This window comes from Dermacentor albipictus, chromosome 8 (genome assembly GCF_038994185.2).
Source record: "Dermacentor albipictus isolate Rhodes 1998 colony chromosome 8, USDA_Dalb.pri_finalv2, whole genome shotgun sequence".
NCBI classification, from domain to species: domain Eukaryota; kingdom Metazoa; phylum Arthropoda; class Arachnida; order Ixodida; family Ixodidae; genus Dermacentor; species Dermacentor albipictus.
Window position 1 is genome coordinate 20,427,609 of NC_091828.1, and position 21,220 is coordinate 20,448,828.

The 21,220-nt window shown below is 44.9% G+C and overlaps 2 protein-coding genes and 1 long non-coding RNA gene across 5 annotated transcripts; 2 read left to right on the forward strand and 1 right to left on the reverse strand.

The window, feature by feature from the left end:
* The first annotated feature begins 463 nt into the window (after positions 1-463).
* Positions 464-2,973, forward strand: LOC139048642 (uncharacterized). The gene is made up of 5 exons (XM_070523115.1): positions 464-596; positions 677-853; positions 1,573-1,648; positions 1,789-1,875; positions 1,933-2,973. Exons 2-5 carry the CDS (start codon positions 759-761, stop codon positions 2,971-2,973), a joined length of 1,299 nt encoding a protein of 432 aa, XP_070379216.1. The 5' UTR covers positions 464-596; positions 677-758.
* On the reverse strand, positions 2,965-13,279 carry LOC139048643 (uncharacterized). 2 transcript variants are annotated; one of them, XM_070523116.1, is made up of 5 exons: positions 12,872-13,278; positions 12,413-12,614; positions 11,197-11,330; positions 9,536-9,600; positions 2,965-5,221 (listed from the first exon to the last, which is right to left on the reverse strand). In XM_070523116.1, the coding sequence occupies exons 1-3, from the start codon at positions 13,082-13,084 to the stop codon at positions 11,308-11,310; spliced, it is 438 nt and encodes a 145-aa protein (XP_070379217.1). In that variant the 5' UTR covers positions 13,085-13,278; the 3' UTR covers positions 2,965-5,221; positions 9,536-9,600; positions 11,197-11,307. The 2 variants fall into 2 exon arrangements, with proteins under 2 accessions (XP_070379217.1, XP_070379218.1); XM_070523117.1 differs by lacking the exon at positions 9,536-9,600 and having other exon boundaries at positions 12,872-13,279.
* A 219-nt stretch (positions 13,280-13,498) lies between these two features.
* LOC139048381 (uncharacterized) lies at positions 13,499-16,355 on the forward strand. 2 transcript variants are annotated; one of them, XR_011507649.1, is made up of 5 exons: positions 13,499-13,669; positions 13,791-14,042; positions 14,815-14,849; positions 15,652-15,726; positions 15,795-16,355. It is a non-coding gene; the product is annotated as an uncharacterized lncRNA (long non-coding RNA). The 2 variants fall into 2 exon arrangements; XR_011507650.1 differs by lacking the exon at positions 14,815-14,849 and having other exon boundaries at positions 13,503-13,669.
* Positions 16,356-21,220: the final 4,865 nt, after the last annotated feature.

Below are 21,220 nucleotides of genomic sequence, written 5' to 3' on the forward strand. Positions count from 1 at the left end.
CGGAGCATGTTTTATTAGAATGTGAAGACGTTTACCCAGCGGTCGATTTAGGCACCACTGGCCTCCTTGAAGCCCTTGGGTTCACAGGGAGCAGTGGTAAAGCAAACATGTCCGCAATAGACATTAGTAAGAGGCGACTGGAGTATTGGTGGAAGACAAGTAGGGAAACTACAAAAGACGGAGACGTACAAAAGCACAGTTCGCAATAGGGGATCAGAAAATTTGGGCGTGGTAGTTCATAGTGTTTTTTGTGTCTCTTTTTTCATTGTTTAACCTAGATAGAATATTAGGCAGTATGGGGAACCAGCGCTGGAGTTTCGACGAACATGCAGCGCCGCCCTCTTGGACGCGGCCGGAAGTTTTCAGTAACACAAACAAATAGAAATGGCAGCAAACGTCAACGACACCGCGGTGCGTGAAAGTGAAACCATAGGTGAAACGCGGAAAAAGAAACTTCGAGGCCGGCGGTATTGCTGTGTTTTTAAGTGCCACAACCAAGAAGGCTATGATAGCAGCGTGTCTTTTTACACATTCCCTTCAAAGCCGTACGAGTTAGAGCGGCGGCAACGTTGGATACAAGCTGTTCGACGTGCTGGGTGAGTGTGTTGAATTTTAAAGCGTGACACTTAAACAGGTGGGACTACGCTTGAACTTATATGCTTAATTTGTTCGACAGGCCTGACGGCAAGCCATGGCAGCCGAATGCGAACACCAGAATATGCAGCCGGCACTTCTTCGGCAATGCAAAGAGTAATTGCATGCACCATCCCGCCTACGTGCCAACAATTTTTCCTTCAGCATACCGCTGCACGGTTCCATGCGACCCTTCGGCACCAACAGAGCGTTACCACCGGTGAGGTTTTTTAAAGCAAAACTACGTGTCATCGTTGTGGGTTGTGTTAAATTAGGCATCGAGCGATCGCGCCTCGAGAAAGCCGCACCGTCAACTTGTTGCCGAGAGGAGCGGAACTTGCACGACGCGCGCGTAAGGGCCCGTCAGGCGGTTGGAAATTTGCGCTGTGTTCGGCTACTGTGCCAGTGAGTAGGTGTTTGACAAGCATAAAGGCCAAACTGTTCGTTTTATGCCACTCGTCATCCACCGTTCAAGGCCGGCTGATCCCGTTGATAACGCGGACGATCGGACGTCGCCCTGGCCACGAACGATCGCGGCCGCCTTCATTATTTCTTGGGCTATTTCTGCATTGCAGTAGAAACGATGCAAACTGTTGATTTATAGTAAAAGCCTCCATGTACGCTTCGACATCTCAATACACCACCGCTGCTTGGTACGTTCGCATACCCCTGTCGCTTAATTGTACGCAGCCGACGGTTTTGTTTCCGGGCTATCGCGACACCTAACTCCATTTTATAGTTTATTGGTTTCAACGATACAAAGACTGTAGCGGCTGACGAGCTGTTAGTTAGCTTTCAAAGTCCAAGAGTCGCCTTTCGACTAATCTTAAATATCTTCTTCATCAACCTATCACATTAATGTCGCGTTCATGTAGTGGGGGATGTCTTTAAAACCGTACATACAAGTGCACCGATTCTGTTTTTTTTTTTTCTTACCAGATGGGCAAAGCGAGCTCGAGCACGTGCGAAATCACCTACGAATTGCCAGGAGCCATCACAACAAAGTGAAAGGAGGGCAAGTGGAAAACAATGTTGCATTTTGGTTCAGAAATCATAGAAAAATTTATTTTTTCCGTTTACACAGGACAAGGACACTCACAGTTTGGTTGGAGGCTCCAATCAGCAGCAGTTAATTGACTTTTTCCATTTATACAGGACAACGACATTCACAGTTTGGCTGGAGGCTTGTATCAGCAGCAGTCATGCCTTGAACCGCCAAATGGACACAATAGCCTGGAGCTGGTATGTTCACCGTTTGCTGGAGCTCGATTCATATTCTCTCTCATTTGCGACTTTCAGGTTGAATACAATCTTGAAGAGGAGCACATTGAGGCATTAGACCTTACAGTGCAAAAGGTGTGCCAGAAAGAAGAATCAGCCACACCATGCTTCATAACACCAGCAGGAAATTTGCCATGCCTATCGCACCGTGCTGCAGGACCAGACTCTAGGGTTTGCTTTTTTGGGGGATTCGACACAGTTTCCTTAACACCCGGTGCAGTGAGAGATCTCTGTGGCGTTTCAGACAATGTTTTCTCGCTCCTGTTAAGTCTCCTGCCTCACACGAGAGATAAGGGTACTGATGTCAGCCTTCCGAACAAACTTTTAATATTTCTATTCAAAATGAAGCACGGAGTGCCTTTTAGTGCAATTGCAGTAATTTTTGGCATTCATGAAACAACAGCAGCACGAACGTTTCATGCAGTTCTGGGCACGCTTGCGGGTGCTACAAGAAAGTGGATATATAAGCCACATATGCAAGTGATACGGGATACACGTCCAGAGTGTTTTAAGGTCAACTATCCTGACTGCACACTCATTGTCGATTGCACTGAAGTGCGCACAGAAACACCATCAGAGGTGAGGCAACAACATGTCCTCTACTCCACGTACAAAAGTGGCTTTACATTGAAATTTTTAGTTGCGATTGCCCCCTCTGGCCTCATTGTATTCAAGTCCAAATCCTATGGTGGGCGTTGCTCAGACACACAAATCGTGCTGGAATCAGGATTCCTTGAAATAATTGGTCAGCATGATGTTATTCTTGCTGATAAGGGTTTTCCTGGAATACTAGCAGGTGTAGCAGGTAAAAGTGCCGTACTGATTATGCCACCATTCTCAACTGGCAACCAGCCTTTCTCACCTGCAGAACTGCAAGAAACATACAATGTTGCTCAAGTGCGCGTGCATGTAGAGAGAGTGATACAGCGCATAAAAACTCATGGAATTTTGGAGCACCGTATTCCTGTCAGTTTGATTCCTGCCATGAGTGAAATTTTTCATATGTGCTGCATTTTGGCAAATCTGCAAAGTCCAATAATTCAAAGCAACACAAAGTAAGGTGCTTTATTTTCACTGTGATACACAAGCACAGAGTATCAAACATATTTTTGGCATAAGCACTGCTACCACCTTTTACAAAATTGTAATATTTAAAGGCCAACTTCCCCACAGAGATTTTGAAAAATATTCCGGTCATGTATGTTTTTAATCATTTTTGGCAATAATAAAAAGCGGACCAATCCATTCGTGTAAACATGTGTAGACTTATGTGCCTAGCTTGCAAACACAATACGGCTGTTTTGCAGGCAAGCACCATACAGAAATAAATTACTATGCTTTATTTTTAGAACATTAAGTGCAGTATGACACTGAAGAAACTGCTCATAGCAGTGATATTTTAGCCAGCTAACATAGTAGTGCCCAGGTCACCAGGAAAGCTAGCAGCTTTATCTGCGACTCTGAAATTATAAACTTGGATGAGAAATTGTAAAGCAAGGGGACAGCACTAGGCTGAACAAATTTGCAAACATATCTAAGAAGCTATGGTGTGGCTCTCAACCACCATACAAACACACACAAAAACATGGGAGACATCAATTAAAACTAAAGGAGACGTGATCAGGTCGACAGTGCCTCAAGGCTACATTCACTACAGGCATCAAAAATGGCTTAAACACTGCAACTGTGAACTAGCCTCAACTGTGCAACAGCAGAGGCTCTCAATAAGGAAATACAGTGCAAGCTTACAGATACAACTGAAAGAATCACTGCAACTCCTTCAGTGACAGAATGGACATGTAAAAGCCATGGCAGACGTTCGGGATCTTTTTGATGCAGTCTTTCATGTTGCAGTTATAAAGCGACAATAAGCAAAGAAATTGGTGGTAATAAAGCATTGCTGTTCACTTGCAAGTTCCTGAAAGCCAGGCAATTTCAGAGGAAGATTTCAGACTAAAACCAGCTTTTGCCATCAGGTAGCTCAACAGTGTTTAACACTAGCAACTTCCTTAAAGGGCCAACAAGTGCAAAAAATGTGTCATGAAATGGTGCAAAGGAAAAGACGATGATTTATATTGATAGAAACAAGGATGCTGTACATGTTTTAAGTAGCTATTATAATTTTAAATTGGCACAGAAATCGAAAAACACTTTGTCACTCACTGGAGGTGAAACCTTGATACTAACACACTGTAGGTAATTGAGCTGTTAATAAGTGCAGCATAATTTACACATCAGCCTTTATATTACACAGACCTAGGGTCTGTATCCAAGCTAGCTGGCACAGTGGAAGGTCGAGACAGTAACACGTTTTGGTAAGGCATGTATGGCAATCACAATGTATTGTCATTCTTTCCGCTGTCTGTTTTTTATTTGTGCTTTACCTGCCTGAAAACCACAGGCACTTTAATCTGTGAGTATTACAAGGTAAAAAAGGCATGCATAATGGTACACATAGATGCTTTTGTACACACGCGAATTTGCATGCAAGTAACCCAAGTTCTGTGGTCCCCCCTATGAGATACAATATGACATCAACTATGCCACAAGTGGGCCAACTCTGCACACTGTAATCAGTAAATCTGCACACTGTAAGTCAGGAAAAACACGTAATAGGAAGTATACTGCATTTCAGTACTAATAAAAAGACCAGTAACCGCGTACACTAGTAGAAGGTCACGTGGCAGAGCTCTTATGCAGCTTCATGTGTGTGCCATGTGGTGCGCGAAAGGTCATTTTTCGCGACTTTTAGTGATAGGTTAAAAAAGTAAATTTCCAAATTTAATGAGAGAAACATGGCTTGTTTAAGCCACTATGATAGGGAATCATTCCATAAGCAGGGTTATCTGATTTCATGTGCTGAGCAGCTGTATGTACCTTTAAGAGCAAACTTACTTTCTGCAAGCAGGAATCTGGTCTAACGCAGGAGCTGCTTAATGTAGTATGAATAATAAAACGCCTCCAACCGAGGAATGTTTCGAGCAAGGAAGTCTTCATCTCTGTCAACAACTATAGTAATATCTTGCTTGCTTGTATAAACAAAAAAGAAACATTCTGTAGTGTTAGTGACATACATGGCAACCTGAACCTGTGAATAATATGGGTGGCTGCGAGGCAACTGAAGCATTCCATCATGATATGTCACATAGCTAACGTAGCTTTCGCACAGAGCATGATCTATGATTATGTCATCTTTACGACTGTAGGGGCACTTGATTTCAAGCAAAACAACACCGCTGGTTGTTTGGAAAAGGCCATCGGGACTTGCACAAAGCCATGGCTGACAGGGGTGAATCACAACGCCAACCTGCAAAGCATATTTTGTAAAGTTAGCAAATAATATGTACAACATGCACGAACACCATATTCAATATGTTTTGTGCAACAGTCATGCTTTCAAATATCATTAGCAACCACCGTGTGTGCAGCAGTGGCTGTGACAGTTTCAGTATGTGTGAGCCAGCCTCAGTGTACAAGCACTTCGATGAAAATGCATTACGCTGATCTATAAATGTGCTAAGGGGAAAAATGATCGGTTTTACTTTTATTCCAGTAATGCATAGTGGAGAGGGGGATAGAGAGACAAGGGCAACACTGCCAAGCTCTACTAATTACCCACTCTTGCAGTGTATATTCTTTCAGCTGTGCTGAGTAACGTGCACTTGTGGATGAAATTCAAACTTGCCCTTATCCATTATGAACTCGCTTAGCAGTTCCTATAAAAGCACTACAAAAAACAACTTGATGTCTGTATTAGTAAACTGATAGATTAGTTAGTTGTACAATATTAAAATGCATTATGTGACAACGTAGTTACCACCAGAACAGCAATTTGCCTCCCTGGTGCAGTATTCGGCCACAACCTCCCTGATGATATCTACAATTGATAGACCTCAGTCCCCAACAGCTGCGGAGCTACTGACCAAGGAGGCGGTCAGACCTGTATTGCAGCAGAGGGTGCTAAGAATCTCTGGGTCCGAACAGGCCGCCAATGGAAACTGACCCTGTCAACCTTTAACAGCCGAACTCTGTCGAGTGAGGCTAGCTTAGCAAAACTCTTTGAGGTACTATCAGACGTTATTTGGGATATTATTGGCCTTAGCAAAATTACAAGAACTGTTGAGGCTTATACATTGCTAAATACCGGCCATGTCCTCTGCTATAAAGGTCTCCCTGATAAGAAGCAATACGGGGTAGGATTCCTAATCCACAAGGACATAGCGGGCAACACTGACGAATTCTACAGCATTAACGAGAGGGTAGCACACTTGACATAAAAATTGTAACAGTGCCAACACATGCATCCACAATGGACGAGACACAAGCGCTTGTTACTTAGTGGATGCATGCATTGGCGCTGTTACAATTTTTACGTCAATAATAATAATAATATTTGGGGTTTTACGTGCCAAAACCACTTTCTGATTATGAGGCACGCCGTAGTGGAGGACTCCGGAAATTTTGACCACCTGGGGTTCTTTAACGTGCACCTAAATCTAAGCACACGGGTGTTTTCGCATTTCGCCCCCATCGAAATGCGGCCGCCGTGGCCGGGATTCGATACCGCGACCTCGTGCTCAGCAGCCCAACACCATAGCCACTGAGCAACCACGGCGGGTCAATTTTTACGTCAAGTATGCACCAACTCATCCAGAAAGAAGTTTTAATGAAGAGGGTAGCAGTAGTCGTAGCAGTAGAGGTATAGATTAAAGGCAGCACAAGCCTACACTCCAGCATCCAGCGACGACGATGAGGAAGTAGATCAGTTTTATGAAGATGTTGAATTAGCGATGAGAAAAGTGCAGATTCGGTATACAGTAGTAATGGGTGACTTCAATGCAAAACTGGGGGGAAAGCAGGCAGGTGAGCAGGCAATTGGCGACTACGGCGTCGATTCTAGAAATGCTAGAGGAGAGATGCTGGTAGACTTCGCCGAAAGCAATAAGCTGAGAATAATGAACACCTTTTTCAGGAAACGTAGCAACATAAAGTGGACCTGGAAAAGCCCTAATGGTGAAACAAGAAATGAAATTGATTTCATACTTTCTGCCGATCCCAGCATACTGCAGATTGTAGATGTGATAGGTAGGGTAAAGTGCAATAATCATAGGTTAGTGAGGGCTAGGATTCACTTCAGTTTGAACAGAAAAAGAGTACAATCGCTCAAGAAAAAAAAACAGGTCAACTTAGAGGCAGGAAGGGTAAAAGCAGACAAATTTAGGCTGGTACTTGCAAACAAATATGCTGCCTTAGAACAGAGATGATGATGATGACATAGAGGCAATGAATGAAACCGTAACGAAGCTGGCGTCAGAGGCAGGAATTGTAGTGGGAGGCAAGGCACCAAGGTAACCAATAGGCAAGTTCTCCCAAGTAACAAAGGACCGAATAAAGAAACGACAAAGAATGAAAGTGTCCAACTCAAAAGATCAGATAGAATTCGGGGAACTGTCAAAACTGATCAACACAACGAAAATAAGTGATATTTGAAATTATTACTTGAGAAAGAGTGAAGAAGCCGTAAAAAATGGACGCAGCCTGAAATCAGTGACGAAGAAACTTGGCATAGCACAGACCAAGATGTATGCACTGAAAAATAAGCAGGGTAACATCAGCAATCTTGAAGGTATAATAATAGCAGCGTATGAATTCTGTACTGACCTGTACAGTACCCAAAAGCCTCGGGAGTACTCTATTCGAAACAATACTGAACAGTATACAGAAACTCCTCCTATATCTAGAGATGAGGTCAGAAGGGCCTTGCAAGACATGAAATGGGGAAAAGTGGCAGGAGATGAAATAACAGTCTATTTAATCAAAGATGGAGGAGACATAATGCTTGGAAAAATGGCGGCTCTCAATATGAAGTGTCTATCGACTGTAAGGGGCCCAGAAAACTGGAAGGACCGTAAAAGAGAGTGTAAGAGTGGGGTTTAACGTTAATACGTAGAAGACAACGATAATGATGAATAGCTGGACAGCGTTATTAGAATTGCTAGTGGTTGCAGTGGTGCTGGACGTTTCTGCGCAGGCGCGAGTATGAGCAGGTGCGAGAGAAAATCTGGGGGCCTTTGCTTCTTGAATATGTGAGTCTGCCTAGGCACTACGGAGGAGGTTTCTTAGCGTGTGTTGTATGCGTTTGTCCCGTAGGCATGCCGGCATTAAGAAGTGCGGTCCAGTTTGTTTACGCTCCGCTGCTGGCTGCTGGCACGGTGAGGCAGTGAACACGGACGCCCCATTTGGTGATCGCTGTGTCTGAAGGGGAAAGGTTCTGACTGGTGTTGTATAAGTCATGGTGTTTTTTCGTCGGGACGATAGATTGCATTTTTTTACAAGCACTGCTCCAGGAGGGCACATGTAACTGGCAAACGGAGGCCTCAGGAGAGCACCTGAGGTTACAATAAAGCAGGAGGCGCAGGTCTCCAGGGCACCCAAGGGGTAGCGGGGGGATCAAAGCTGGAAGCAGGGTGGCCCATGGATAACTCGGCGAGCCCCAACCCACAGACCAGTCTGGGTTCCAGCTTTGATGTCCTCGTTGCCGCTTTGGTGTCCTGGAGGTGCAGCCAATAATGCGAAATAATGGCACGTTGTTTCAATTAGTACAAAAGACGATTGAATAAATAATTACATCCAGCCACCAATTTGCGACACTAAGTTCAGCACTACCACACCCCGCAGCTTCTGCCGGCATGCCTAGGGACAAACATAGAACACGCGCTAAGAAACTCCCCCGCAGTGCCTAGGCAGAGTCGCATTTTCAAGGAGCAAAAGTCCTCACATTTCCTCTCTTGCAACTGCTCTTACTCGCACATGCGCGCAAACATCCGTCATCTGCGCAAGTGCCACGCCCCGCTATACCTACGAGCAATTGTAGATACGCAGCCGAGCAAGGGAACAAGAGTTCAGGTTCGCCAGTCAGCCTCTACAGTCTGTGAAGGAGTACGTTTACCTAGGTCAACTAATCACAGGGAACCCTAACCATGAGAAGGAAATACACAAAATAAAAATGGGTTGGATCGCATACAGCAGACATCATGAGCTCCTGACAGGGAACCCTAACCATGAGAAGGAAATACACAGAATAAAAATGGGTTGGATCACATACAGCAGACATCATGAGCTCCTGACTGGGAGCTTACTGTTATCACTGAAAAGAAAAGTATACAATCAGCACATTTTACCGGTGCTGACATATGGGGCAGAGACATGGAGACTGACAAAGAAGCTTGAGAACAAGTTAAGCACCGCGCAAAGAGCGATGCAATGAAGAATGCTAGGCATAACTTTAAGAGACAGAAAGAGATTGGTTTAGATCAGAGAGGAAATAGGTATAGACAATATTCTAATAGACATTAAGAGAAAAAAATGGCGCTGCGCAGGTCATGTAATGCGCAGATTAGATAACCGTTGGACCATTAGGGTGACAGAATAGGTCCCAAGAGAAGGGAAGCGCAGTAGAGGACGGCAGAAGACTAGGTGGTGCGACGAAATTTGGAAATTTGCGGGTGCTAGTTGGAATCTGTTGGCGCAGGACAGAGGTAATTGGAGATCGCAGGGAGAGGCTTTCGGCCTGCTGTGGACATAAAGTAGGCTGATGATGATGATGAACGTAGTTACAAACCTGGGTTACTTTGGCACCAATTTTTTTCTCGAATGTTGCCCTTGCTGTTGGTTCCATAGCAGTACCTTCAAAAAAGTAGAAAAAAAATGCAGATGCTATGTGCACGAGTTCAATGTAGCAATACTTAGAGAGCCTCATGCTCATTAATGATATCATGGATTTTGCTCTGAAATCCTTCCATAAATCACTTGTCAGTAGCAGTGTTGAACATTTTTAGTGTGCTAAGCAGTTATGAGTGTATCCCTTTTAAATCATGGCCCCTGGTAACATCAAACTTGGAAGTGTCAGAAGTGAAAAGGAAGAAAAGGTTCATGAATTTTCGTTGCCTCGAACAAAGAACCTCATGACTGCCAAGCAGGTCAACACAGCTAGTTGGGCGAGTTGAGAATTGCAATCGTGCATGTTCATGTGCTTACCAGACATTACAGAAGAGATGACGAGACACGGGTAACATGCCAGCTGTGCGCATCTCATTCTTTCTTTTGTCGTCTACTGAGCACATCTACACACTAGCAAAACTCTGAAACAAGTGCCCTACCAGTACACCACAGCTACTTTTCATTCCAGGTGAAATACAATTATACAGACAGGACTGAAGGAATACTACATGATACACAAGCATTGGCTTACAACTCAACATTTGATGAAAACCCAGTGGAGTACAGTGCACGCACAAGGCCAGCCATAATCACTCTTGCGAACATGGTAATCAAACATTACATGCAAAGCCAGCGTCAGATATACAAGAAAAATAATTAGCAAAAACTGTGTATTGCGCATGCCCAAGGGCCATATCTGCTTCTCAAGACTTTATTTTTCTGTCAGTGAAACGATGCCATGCTAACACGGACATCCAAGCCCCAACCCAAGCATTGCTGCCACTTCAACCTCTAGTTGCTTCTTTTCCTTAGCACACCGAGTAATGAACATTTCTTTTAATTCACTACAGCAGCCACATGCCTTGTGGTGCACTGGCAAATCGGCCCCACCAGCAGAGAAATGTGACATTGCATGCCTCCTTAGCTGGTATTCAGGACAATGACCTGGCTAATGAATGTCACCATGATGTTCTATGTATGACTGTATCTTGGTGTATATATATTGTTGTTTGTGTACTGCACTATCATCAATTGTTGCTTTCATGCTGCCAGTATGCACCACGAAAAATAAAACAATTTCTTGAAGCCTACGTCTCCCTGTGTGAATACAACAGACACCAATATGTTGGTTGCCTAGATGCTTACAGGCTCACAGGGTGTATGTATAGGCACATGGCATTCAAGTTCAAATGCCTGCACAAGAATCTACGGCTGTCATAATCCTTGCTGTATGTTCCCTTGTTAAAATGTGCATTTCTAGAGGAACTGTTCCTCACTCATGCACTTAACGGAATACAGAGCTACAAATTTTACTTTCACTGATAACCTGATCCACGCTGCAGTAGTATTCAAGCAAAGACCAATCTTTAGTAGTGCATATGTAAACATTTGTTCAGTTGCATGATTGAGGTGTTCCTAAGTGATGTAAAGCGGTATATTACAGTGGATTACAGTGCTTAGTGCCATCACTGGCTCAGGGCTGCTGCTTTAAACCAAAATTTATTAATTTCTATTACATGTCAAGTCCATCAAGTCATTTATAAAAAAAAATTGGGTGCCTACCATACATCAGCGCCGGAACAAGTGGTGTTTTGGAGTTCTGCAGCTGCTCGGCCAGGGACTCGAAGGCCTTTTGCCTAGTCAGGATGCGGTGTGCGATGGAGCTTGATATCCTCACCGACCTTTCTTTGTGCCAACTGCAACACAAAAAGGATCAGTTAAATTTCATGGCCAGTAATAAAACGTAGAGCACATTCTGAAAGCATGCATCCATGCATGCACCAAGAAAGAGTATAGTGCACTACATGTTCTCATGCAGCAGAAAAGGTAAGAAAACGAAAACATGCGAAATTTCAGAAATGTGCAGTGCTTTGTTACAAACCGGGGGCATTTTCCCTGCATTATAGTTTCAGCAGCTGTCACGGTTGCCTGGGAGCCTGTACATGCCACTTTTGTGGCAATAAATTGCTGCTCAATTGCAGTGAGTGAGGCACACTGTCCTGCTGTATAGTGAGGTAGACTACAGTCCCAGATCAACACCTCTTCTACAGATAATACGTCAGCATGGAGTGCTGCCTTTGAAATAAGGTCTTCTAGGACGTCTTGCACGTCTCGTTCAACTCGCCCTTGCTCCTCACTTATCAAAGCTGAATTCATTACACAGTTTATGTCGGGGAAATGGTGCAGAACATAGGATGGCGGTTCTTCTTTTGGGCACTTGCCACCAACATACAGGGGCTTGTACTCTGCAAGAGATAACAGCTGTGAACTACATGTTTAATAAACTAAAAGCACAGAAATTGCAGTGGCGACAGCTGCAGATGCAAAAGTATGATCAGTATTTAGTGCAACAATATAAAACATGATTGTGATTGAGTACAGACATAGCCAAACTTGTGCTAGGCATACACACATACCGACTCCATGCTCAGAAAATGCAGGCTAATTAGATATGGCACTGTTGCATTGTCAATGCAGTGGCGTCCCTACGCAAGCGACAGGACCAGCAGCTTAGTGCTGCTGACCCCCCCCCCCCCTTCCTGCATACCCACACACATACACAAGCTTCCACATGCACATAGCTTCCTTCCACATATGCTTAACATCAGCATGCCCAAAACCAGCTAGACACCACTTTGACCACGTTAATGTCGACTTGTCAAACAGGCATGTAAATAAGAAAATGAAATCGTGTTTCGAAAAGGCTTTCGATTTCCGCTGTACCGAGAACCAGTAGTTCTCCACGCCACATTTTTGCAAGACAAAATGTACAGTGTACCTCCAAAAAGCTCTTCGATGGACTCCCTTCGAGAAGTGTCCGGCTTAGAGGACGGCCGACCCCACCCTTGAGGGCGATCAGTCGAAGACGGCGCGTCGGCCTCGTTGACGAACAGGACGACGGCAGCTACATGTTTGCAACCGCCACCAAGGCCGGCCTTGCACGTGCACTGCGCACCCAGTATTCGCCGCTGCGATGACAGCTGCCAACGCAAAAATATATTTAGTCAAACAACTGAAAACGTGATTCTTACCGCGCACGGACGTAGCGAAATTTGCGTTAGGCATACACGAGATAAGCAGCGCTCGAAATTGTTTAGTTTGTGAGGCTTCGCTACGCCGCGTAAAACTTAAAATTAATAAGCATATGAAGTCCGTAAACGCTGGTCAAACTACGCAAGACACCAATCTTCGCGGTCATGGTGAAATAAGAAAAAGCTTAACGAATATGCGCGCTTACCTGAATGTTGACGTCGTACGTAGCTTGACGCACTTGCGAGTGGCATTTCGCCACCACTTGTGAATCGCCATCAAAGCGTTCCAGGGTCTCCTCGACGTCGTAAGCGTACTTCGCAGCGCACAACTTTCGGCCCTTCTCAAGCGCACTAGCACGGAAATATTCGTCGATCCCGGCCACTTTCCTAAAACCGTAGCGCAGCACTACGGGTGCCATGCTGCAGCCGCGGAGGTGGCGTCGCAGTTTTTGAAACCTGTGAAAATGTTGGAACGCACCACGACACAACAACAGAAACAAGCGTCAAAAACGTGCTCGCGGTGAGGCCCACAACACTCACGTCGCCGCGGCGGGCAGCGGATATGACAGCATTGCTCGCACAGTGTGTGTTACTGAAAAATGCATTTCCGTCACTACAGACGGCGCTATCCCGTTATTTTTGGAGCGCCATCTATCGAGAGCTGGTTCTCCTAGGCGCAATTACTATTGAAAGAGCTGAAAACAAGTACAGGTCACCTTATGCTTTGTCATTTAAAACGCATATTTGATGGCTTTATGAAGGTGGTGGGTTAATATTAAGTTTACAGAAAGCGATCGCTAAGTCCGTGACTTATGTAAATCACGATGTACGCATTCGTGCAATAAAGGATGACGCGAATTTCGGTTTCGAATCTGTTTTTTGGATGCGTAGTAGTTTCGTTTAGGTTTGACATGCGATCTGCGATCGCGCGTCGACATCGGATGGCACACTCGTGGCTTATGTGCCACCGAAGCCCCGAAGTGCTCTGGCATATACCTTCACATGTAAGTAAACGAATGTATCTCCTTGTTGAGAATATCACGCGAGTAGGCAGCTCTTGTGGTGCATCAAAATCGTTTGAGAAGCGTCACTTTTCTACATGCGGAGCGGTGTTTTTATTTGCAGGTTTCCCTTCAGTAGGAAATTGCTGCAGGCGGACCAGCGTACCGGAATTGTACTGGCGAAGCCACAAGCAACTCAAAGAATCTGTTTAATTGTCGCACTTTGAACAGTCATGCTTCTACAAAGGCCACAGCAGAAAAACAGCCTGATGCCGAGTATTTCTGTGCCACGAAGTAATCAAGAGGCGAGTGCCTAATGCGGACGAAATCGAGCTCTTGCATCGAAACTTAGAACGACAGAAAGCTGAGCTAGTTGGTAAGGATTCATTATGCAAAACAAATGTGAGGCGTGCAGACAGGACACAAGAGTAGAGAAGTGGGCGGCGCTCGTGTTGTTTACTAAATACTCTACTCTTGTGTCCTGTCTGCACGCCTCACCTCCGTTTTGCATAACGAGTGCATCAACCCACATATTAATAGCGTAGGCATTTTGTTAACTGTGCAATATTTTCAACACTTCCTTGCATGCCATTTCATGTGGAATATCTTTTCTGGTCACAAATTTGTGCAGCGAATCTATTTGCATGATCGACTCCGGGCCTGTGGGACCGTTCACTTGCACTTGATGCTGAGTCTTTTACATGTATCCATAAACTGCTGGTATGCACATCAGATCCCTGCGAGCATTTTCAAAATTCAATTATTATAGACAACAGGCACATATGCAATACTGACATAATCTCAAATACCACTAAGCAGCTGGGACACATTTTTGTTGATCATACTCGCAGGTAAAATAAGTAGATCATGTGGACAGCTCCAGCTCATTATTCTTAAATCAGTGTGTACAAGGGGTATGCAAAAGTAATTTTTTATCGCGCACCGATTATTTTGCTGTATAAGCAAGAGAACCCACCACGTTAGTGCAACGTATCTTGTACATCACACTAATATGTGCTTTAATTTACCAAGTGAGATGAGTTACTTTTATGGCTCATTCAGTCATATCACACTGCAAGCTGCATTCATCAATCTTCAATTGGATTTTGCAAATGTTTAATGAAACATGTTTCCCAAATTTTATGCAGATATGCAATGGCAAGCCCTCCCGTGTGTTCCAAAGGTAAAATTTAAGCTCTAAATTAAAGAAGACATTTCTAGTCAGAAACAAGCAAAAATGGCGAATGCAGAGTATCAGAAGCCCAAGGTACAGAAATTATGAGAAGTGTCGAATAATTTTAAGGAAAGAGTCGTATTTGAAAATGCAAGACTGTTCAGTGAAGGTCAAGCAAGTCAATATAGGTAGAATACTCTGCAAAATTATGCGAGAGAGGGGATGTCAAACTATGGGTCAGGAAATGCGTTGTTTTTCTGCAAAACAAAAGCTGATTGCCATTACATAAGTCACTTTAGCATCATGAGGCTGCTGCTTGATAAATTCAGAAATAGACCAAAAAACAAGACATGCAAAAATAAAAAACAATTTAATGATGCTCTCTCCACACTGGGATAAATAAAAACAAGCACGTTACATCTAATGTGGACATATCAGATGCCTTGTGAAACACTAAAGGAAAAATTCAGTTTCGAGCTATGGCACTTGCCGCATAGATGTGGGGGGCCTTGCACTAATAGTGATAGTTGCCACTGCATTTAGAAATTGAAAGCATTCATGCAGACAAGGATGATTCTTTATATTTTTGGCTACCACTTCAAATGCCTCCACTAAGTGTTACAATGCTGCACGCAGCCATACTAAGGATCTCGCAGCAACACCTGCAGGTAAAAAGCAAAAAGCAGTCAAAGTGCTGGTGTGTACTGGACACTATGTTTGAAAACTTTTAGGCAAGAGGAGTGCAAGAAGCAGACATAACTGCATTTATTTCCATAATTCCCCATTCGAATGGCCTTTTCTTTTTGCTTAGACAATGCCTACGCCTAGCCACAGCAGCTCCCTCATACAGACTCCGCAAGCCAAGAGGCCGTGGAGGCAAATGCAGGTAAGAGGCAAGAAGCAATAGCACTGGTTTCGACATTCATCTAATTTCTTTATTCTTCTTTCGTTTAGGCAGCCAGCACACCCCTAACAGCCACCTTGACTGCGGGTGTGTCACCCCAGTCACCAAGGAAACACTTGAGGGGAAAGCGACAGGCAATGTGACAATACTCTTTCTCTCGGATGACTCCTATGCCTCGCCACGCTAGCACACTTGTGCACAAAGATGTCGCGGAGGCACATACAGGTCAGAGGCAAGAAGCAGTGGCACTGGTGTCCACATTCACCCAATTTTTTTTACTTACACCGAGGGCAGCCAGCACACCTCGAACAGCCACCTTGAGTGCGGGGTGTGTCAGTAGATTCCTGTTGTACATATGCTCATAATAAACTTGAAGGCAAATGGGACAATTATGCATTGCTTTTTGAACATTTTATTGTACACATACAATATATGTTATACTTTGCAGTGCTACAGAGCATATTTTGAAGCTTCCCCCTATATTTTGCACCTTTACTTACGTATGTGTTGTGTGGCCCTCAATGCAGTTCATGTCGTAGCAGCTGCTTTGTCCGTGTATCGCACATTGGCTAAAGCTCATGATATCCACATACTTCTCTCACATATGCAAAATAAAGTTCTATGTAGTCCTCAGTGTCACAACAAAAAATGAAAGTAAGCAATCGATTGTTGGAATTGTGTTTTATTACAGTGATTCCTATGACAGTTACTGACAAGTTGACAACTTGAACTGGTCAATCCGTCCATAGCCTCCTCTATTTCTCAAAAATAAAGAAGGCTATGATCCGTCATGGCAAGGAATTGTATGTATACATAAAAAAAGGGGGGATATGTGTGTGTGTGTTTGTAGTGGGGGGTATAGGATTACGGCGGTACGAAAAAATGTACAACACCGGTCCTCTAGACCCATTCCGTTAAGGTACCGTAACAAAGCGTATTATGCATAAAGTTCATAGAACCAACTCTGATACTACTACACACGCCAGGCGACGCGAGCTACATGCCATGACGCATTCGCGACTGCACAGGATGCCCTCCATATTATTCTCGTTAATCGTGTTCACTGCACCGAAACAAAAGAAAGATCATGGGCGCAGGTGCCTTTAAAGTATCTCGACCTTGCGAGGCACTGCTGCGCGTGCCAGGGGAGCTGTCCGGGCGAACACTCCCTGGCACACACCTGACTCGGCGGCCCCAACCTACGTACCGTTCTGCTTCGAGCTTTGATCCCCCCACTTCTCTCTCGGGTGCCCTGGAGTTCCTGCGCCGCCTGCTTTATTATAATCTCAGGTGCTCTCCTGAGACTTCCGTTTGTCGGTTACATGCGCCTTACAGCTGGATCAGTACTTATAATAATAAAAAAACACGATCTATCGTCGCGACGATAGATCGCGTAGGCGGATTTTGTAGCATACCGCGTCCGTGCGAACAGAATTACGGAACGCCAACGAGGAATCTGACCACAGCTTCAAGGTAACCTCGTCGAGTGACACTCTTGCAACAGGCGCGTGACCGCTGAAAACCGCATACCGCCGGAAACTTGAACGGGATCATCCCTCGGTTGCATAACTGCCACCTGTACGGCCAACATGGACCGAACCCACACCGTCCCGCAACATAGAATAAAGAACCAACTTATAAAGCCCAAACACACGGCTGCACGCACACATCAAAACAAACTACAAGCGAGACGCCATGCTGCTACGCTGCTACGGTTGCCGGATTAAAACTGACTACTGTAACCAAGTCTAGCAAGCGTCTCAGGAGCTGGCAACCTCGGCGCGTAGCAACATGGCGGCGCTCTTGCGGTTCCCGATTTCAATGCATGGGGCCATAGAGTTTCTCACTACATTACCTAGAGGGAAATCTGGCGCTGCTGCGCTGTGGTATGCATGGGAATGCCGGTATATTGTGGATTCGGAGTGGCATCGTTCTCGTAGAGACAGGACACCTTGAAGACGCGCTTGGCAAGTACCGTTCCGTCTGTCACAATGATTCATTTTCTACGAAAACAGCACTTGAAAAGCTGTTTTAGCTTTATTATTACGCGAAAACATGTTTTGTTTAACTATGAGAACTTGTTATTGTGTGTATGACTACATGTTACGTAAAAACGTATCAGCGGGCCGCTAAAGTTGGAGGACAGACGACAAGGTTCGCGCTCGCTTTGAAACAGTTGGTCGTCTGTTCTGGCTTTTCTTCGCTTGGGGCGCTATTCTGGACATTTCCGCCATTTTCTTCGGAGCGTGACGTAGGCGCGACGGCAAACAAAATGGCGCTGGTGGCCCGGTTTTGCTTACGTAACGTGACGCCAACTTGACGTTTCGCCTAAGAAACTTGAAATGAAGGCACTGAATGTAGCGTTATCGGTAAAGCAAAACAGTTTTCCTCCGCAGTAAAAATAAAGCAGCTATCTCAAAGGGTATGATTATTCTGTCGAAAACGCTTCTCGCTTCCGTCGTCTGCTGCGTACAAGCCGTCGTCTGCTTCAGTAGCTCGGATGCGTGTCCCTGGAAAATGGAATGAGTCATCGCATGTTCGTGCCAACGCGCTTGTTTTCTTTCTTGAGACAACATACGCGAACTACCAGTGGTGATGCGCGCACGTTCTAGGCCACGTTATCGCTATTTCGTGAAACGCAAGTGACTCAGCCCGACTCGGCTGGCTTAGAAACGGCCGAATATCACCGATAGCGTTGCGCGCGCCAGAGATATCCACTAGAGCGACGCAAGCGCCGGCGCTGCCATCTCTTGTTCATTTCGCTGGTTACTCGCACCGCGGGAGGAAACTTCAAGGCGCCGCCTTGCGTACATTTCTTTTTATAAATTAGAAAGAGGCCGTTGTCATAACTTCTGATTGTGCGAAAAGGCATTAATCTCGATTACAATACAAATGCAGCAGTGAAAAGTGGACAACATTGCTGAAAGTTTGCTATATTCAACCAATATTATTTCGTATAAACGCGTTCTTTCAAAAAACGATGGCCCCAAACACAAATGCCAACACCACCCGAGAGCGATGCAAATACTATGAGCACGCGTTATGAACAAAAGATTTTCGTGGCGCCAAACGACGGGGAAAATGTGGCGATACGCATTCCTCTCGGCTGCCATTGCATATGGCTGCCCATTAGCATAATTCGCGCGGCTCGTCGCAGCAAAAATTATGGCGGTAAATCTCAGCAATCGCGGCCCAGCGCAACGTCACGCATCGTCAAAATGACGATTACGAAACAGCCCTTCCGGTGACGCTCCTCACGAGATATTCCTTCAGCCAATCAGCAAGCTGGCATGGCGCATATCTTGGATCGCCACCACATATTCGCGCAATAACAGATGCATTGCACTGGCTTCTGCACGCTACCGCTCAAATTCTTTTTGAAGCGCTAACATCACAGTATATCTGCCAAGGACCAAAAAAATGTATTAGTCTGTAAAATTTGCAGCTCCACGTCACGTTTCGTCATCTTGATGAAAACGCAAAATTGCATTTTGCAATACTTCCGCTTCCCGGCACAAATTTCAAAACACGTGACCTTTCGACAGCCAATCAGAGAGTAAACATGGCGGATAATGGCGGCCGTGCAGCCGCCATGCGTGTCCAGAATAGAGCCCTTGGTCATGCATCGTGGGTGAGTAAGGATGTAATATGCGTGAATGGAAACATTTTATGAAGATTTTACTTTGAGAACGGGTTATTTGCGTAGCCATATCCACGTTTTAGACGAAGCCTCTTACAACACCAGCCAACACGAGCCTCGCAGACACATATCCCGTCATTCCCATGACGGCACGGTGTCCCCTTAAGAAACTCCCATAGACGGTGGCGCCAGATTACCCTCTAGGTGTGGCATGGGCCCTATGGGTAGCTTGTCCTCTAGAGTCAGTATAGTAACTCTATGTTGCCGCCTATCCAGCGCTGCATAGAGTTTCATATTAGTTTCATATTAGTATACCTAGAGGCAAATCTGGCGCTGCGATCGTTCAACCATCATGGGAATGATGGGAAGTACAGGCTTCGGATTGGCATTCTGTTGACTGGCGAACTAGTGCACAAGTATTTTTTTAAAAGTTTCGGTTTCGCTCCAAGCGCAATTGCTATAACCTGCAGTTGGACAGTGCAACGCAAAGCTCTCTGCGTTTGTTATGCTGCTCGGAGTGGCGATAGCGCGATGGGCCAGCGACTGAAACGATGCTTGTGTCGCGTTGTGGCGTCGAAGCCGTGACGAGAAAGCGGCGGCATCGTAAACGTTGAAAGAACATGTTTTGAGCGTTTAGACCTTTGTTTGTTAAGTGTGTTAGGTTGGCACTGTAGCGTTACGTGCTTTATGAAACTTCAGAATAGAACAAAGAAGGCACTACTGATGCAAGACATATACAATTGTACTTCTAGTGGCTTGACAATCAAATTTTATTGAGGGCTTCATTATGTGCTCGTTTATGTGCTCATTGAAATGCGTGTTTTAGGACTTTGAGAACACAAACTTACTTGTGGTAGGAAAGATAGCTGCTTCCTAGCTGTAGTCTCGTGTCGCACAATGGGTACCCACAAAGCCACGCTGTAACGCTTCGGAAGCGGTACGCCAATATAAAATATGATGGAGCATACTCGTAGGAGGCCACTAGCGTCCAGCTAGCACTGCAGCAGATGTGCTTAAAAGTACTTGAAGACGTTCAGCAATTGTGACAGCCGACGCAACCTTTCGAAAGAGCGAGAGAGTTCGCAAGTGCCTGTCGTCTGCGAGAAAAGTCTCGCGTTTGCAGCGAGCAGGCGTCGTAGCAGACGACACTTGTAGCATTCCCGATTTTGGCATTCCTCTCAAGGGCGTAACGCTTTGTCACAATACAACATTTTTATTTCCAGAAATACTTGATGAGTATTTTTATATAAGTACATGCACGGTTGTTTTGCTGTTGCAAAAGTGAATAAATAATTATTCTTTGGCGTTAAATTGGGAACAGAATCGCACAAGTATGTATACCCTGGTGTGTCCTGTTGACAAACCATAGTAAACCATGCTTCCATCTCAAAGTTATGCAAAGTTTATGTAGCATGTTGTGCATTATATTACATACTGCAGAAATAGAATTAGATTTTACGCAATAATATTTAAGTATAGCGCTGTTTACTGCGCCAGAAGCAAACGCCACTAGTCTAAAGACCGAAGTCAATCCGAAGCCTGTACTTCCCATCATTCCCATGTAGGTTGAGGCGACGCTCATGATAACCCCCGTAGACACTAGCGCCACATTTCCCTCTAGGGTATTTTTAGAAACTCTATGCAGCGCTGGTTCCCCATATAAAGCGAAGGCACGAGACGTTCATTTGAGAGATCGCCAGTCGTTTGTGCGCAGGCGCGATTAAGAGCAGGCGCGAGAACGAAAATCTGGGGGCTTTTGCTCCCTGAATATATGACTATGCCTAGGCACTTAAGGAGGAGGTTTCTTTAGCGCGTGTTGTATCAACTGTTGTATGC

What these genes read in the sequence shown, in the direction of transcription:
- LOC139048643 (XM_070523117.1), bottom strand. Translation starts at nt 13,084, where the DNA reads ATGGCACCCGTAGTGCTGCGCTACGGTTTTAGGAAAGTGGCCGGGATC. An exon ending in CGTACGACGTCAACATTCAG is followed by an intron (nt 12,615 to 12,871) that starts GTAAGCGCGCAT and finishes TTGCGTTGGCAG; the next exon opens with CTGTCATCGCAGCGGCGAAT. An exon ending in CATCGAAGAGCTTTTTGGAG is followed by an intron (nt 11,331 to 12,412) that starts GTACACTGTACA and finishes TTTGTGTTGCAG; the next exon opens with TTGGCACAAAGAAAGGTCGG.
- LOC139048642 (XM_070523115.1), top strand. Translation starts at nt 759, where the DNA reads ATGCACCATCCCGCCTACGTGCCAACAATTTTTCCTTCAGCATACCGC. An exon ending in CACAACAAAGTGAAAGGAGG is followed by an intron (nt 1,649 to 1,788) that starts GCAAGTGGAAAA and finishes CCATTTATACAG; the next exon opens with GACAACGACATTCACAGTTT. An exon ending in GACACAATAGCCTGGAGCTG is followed by an intron (nt 1,876 to 1,932) that starts GTATGTTCACCG and finishes TGCGACTTTCAG; the next exon opens with GTTGAATACAATCTTGAAGA.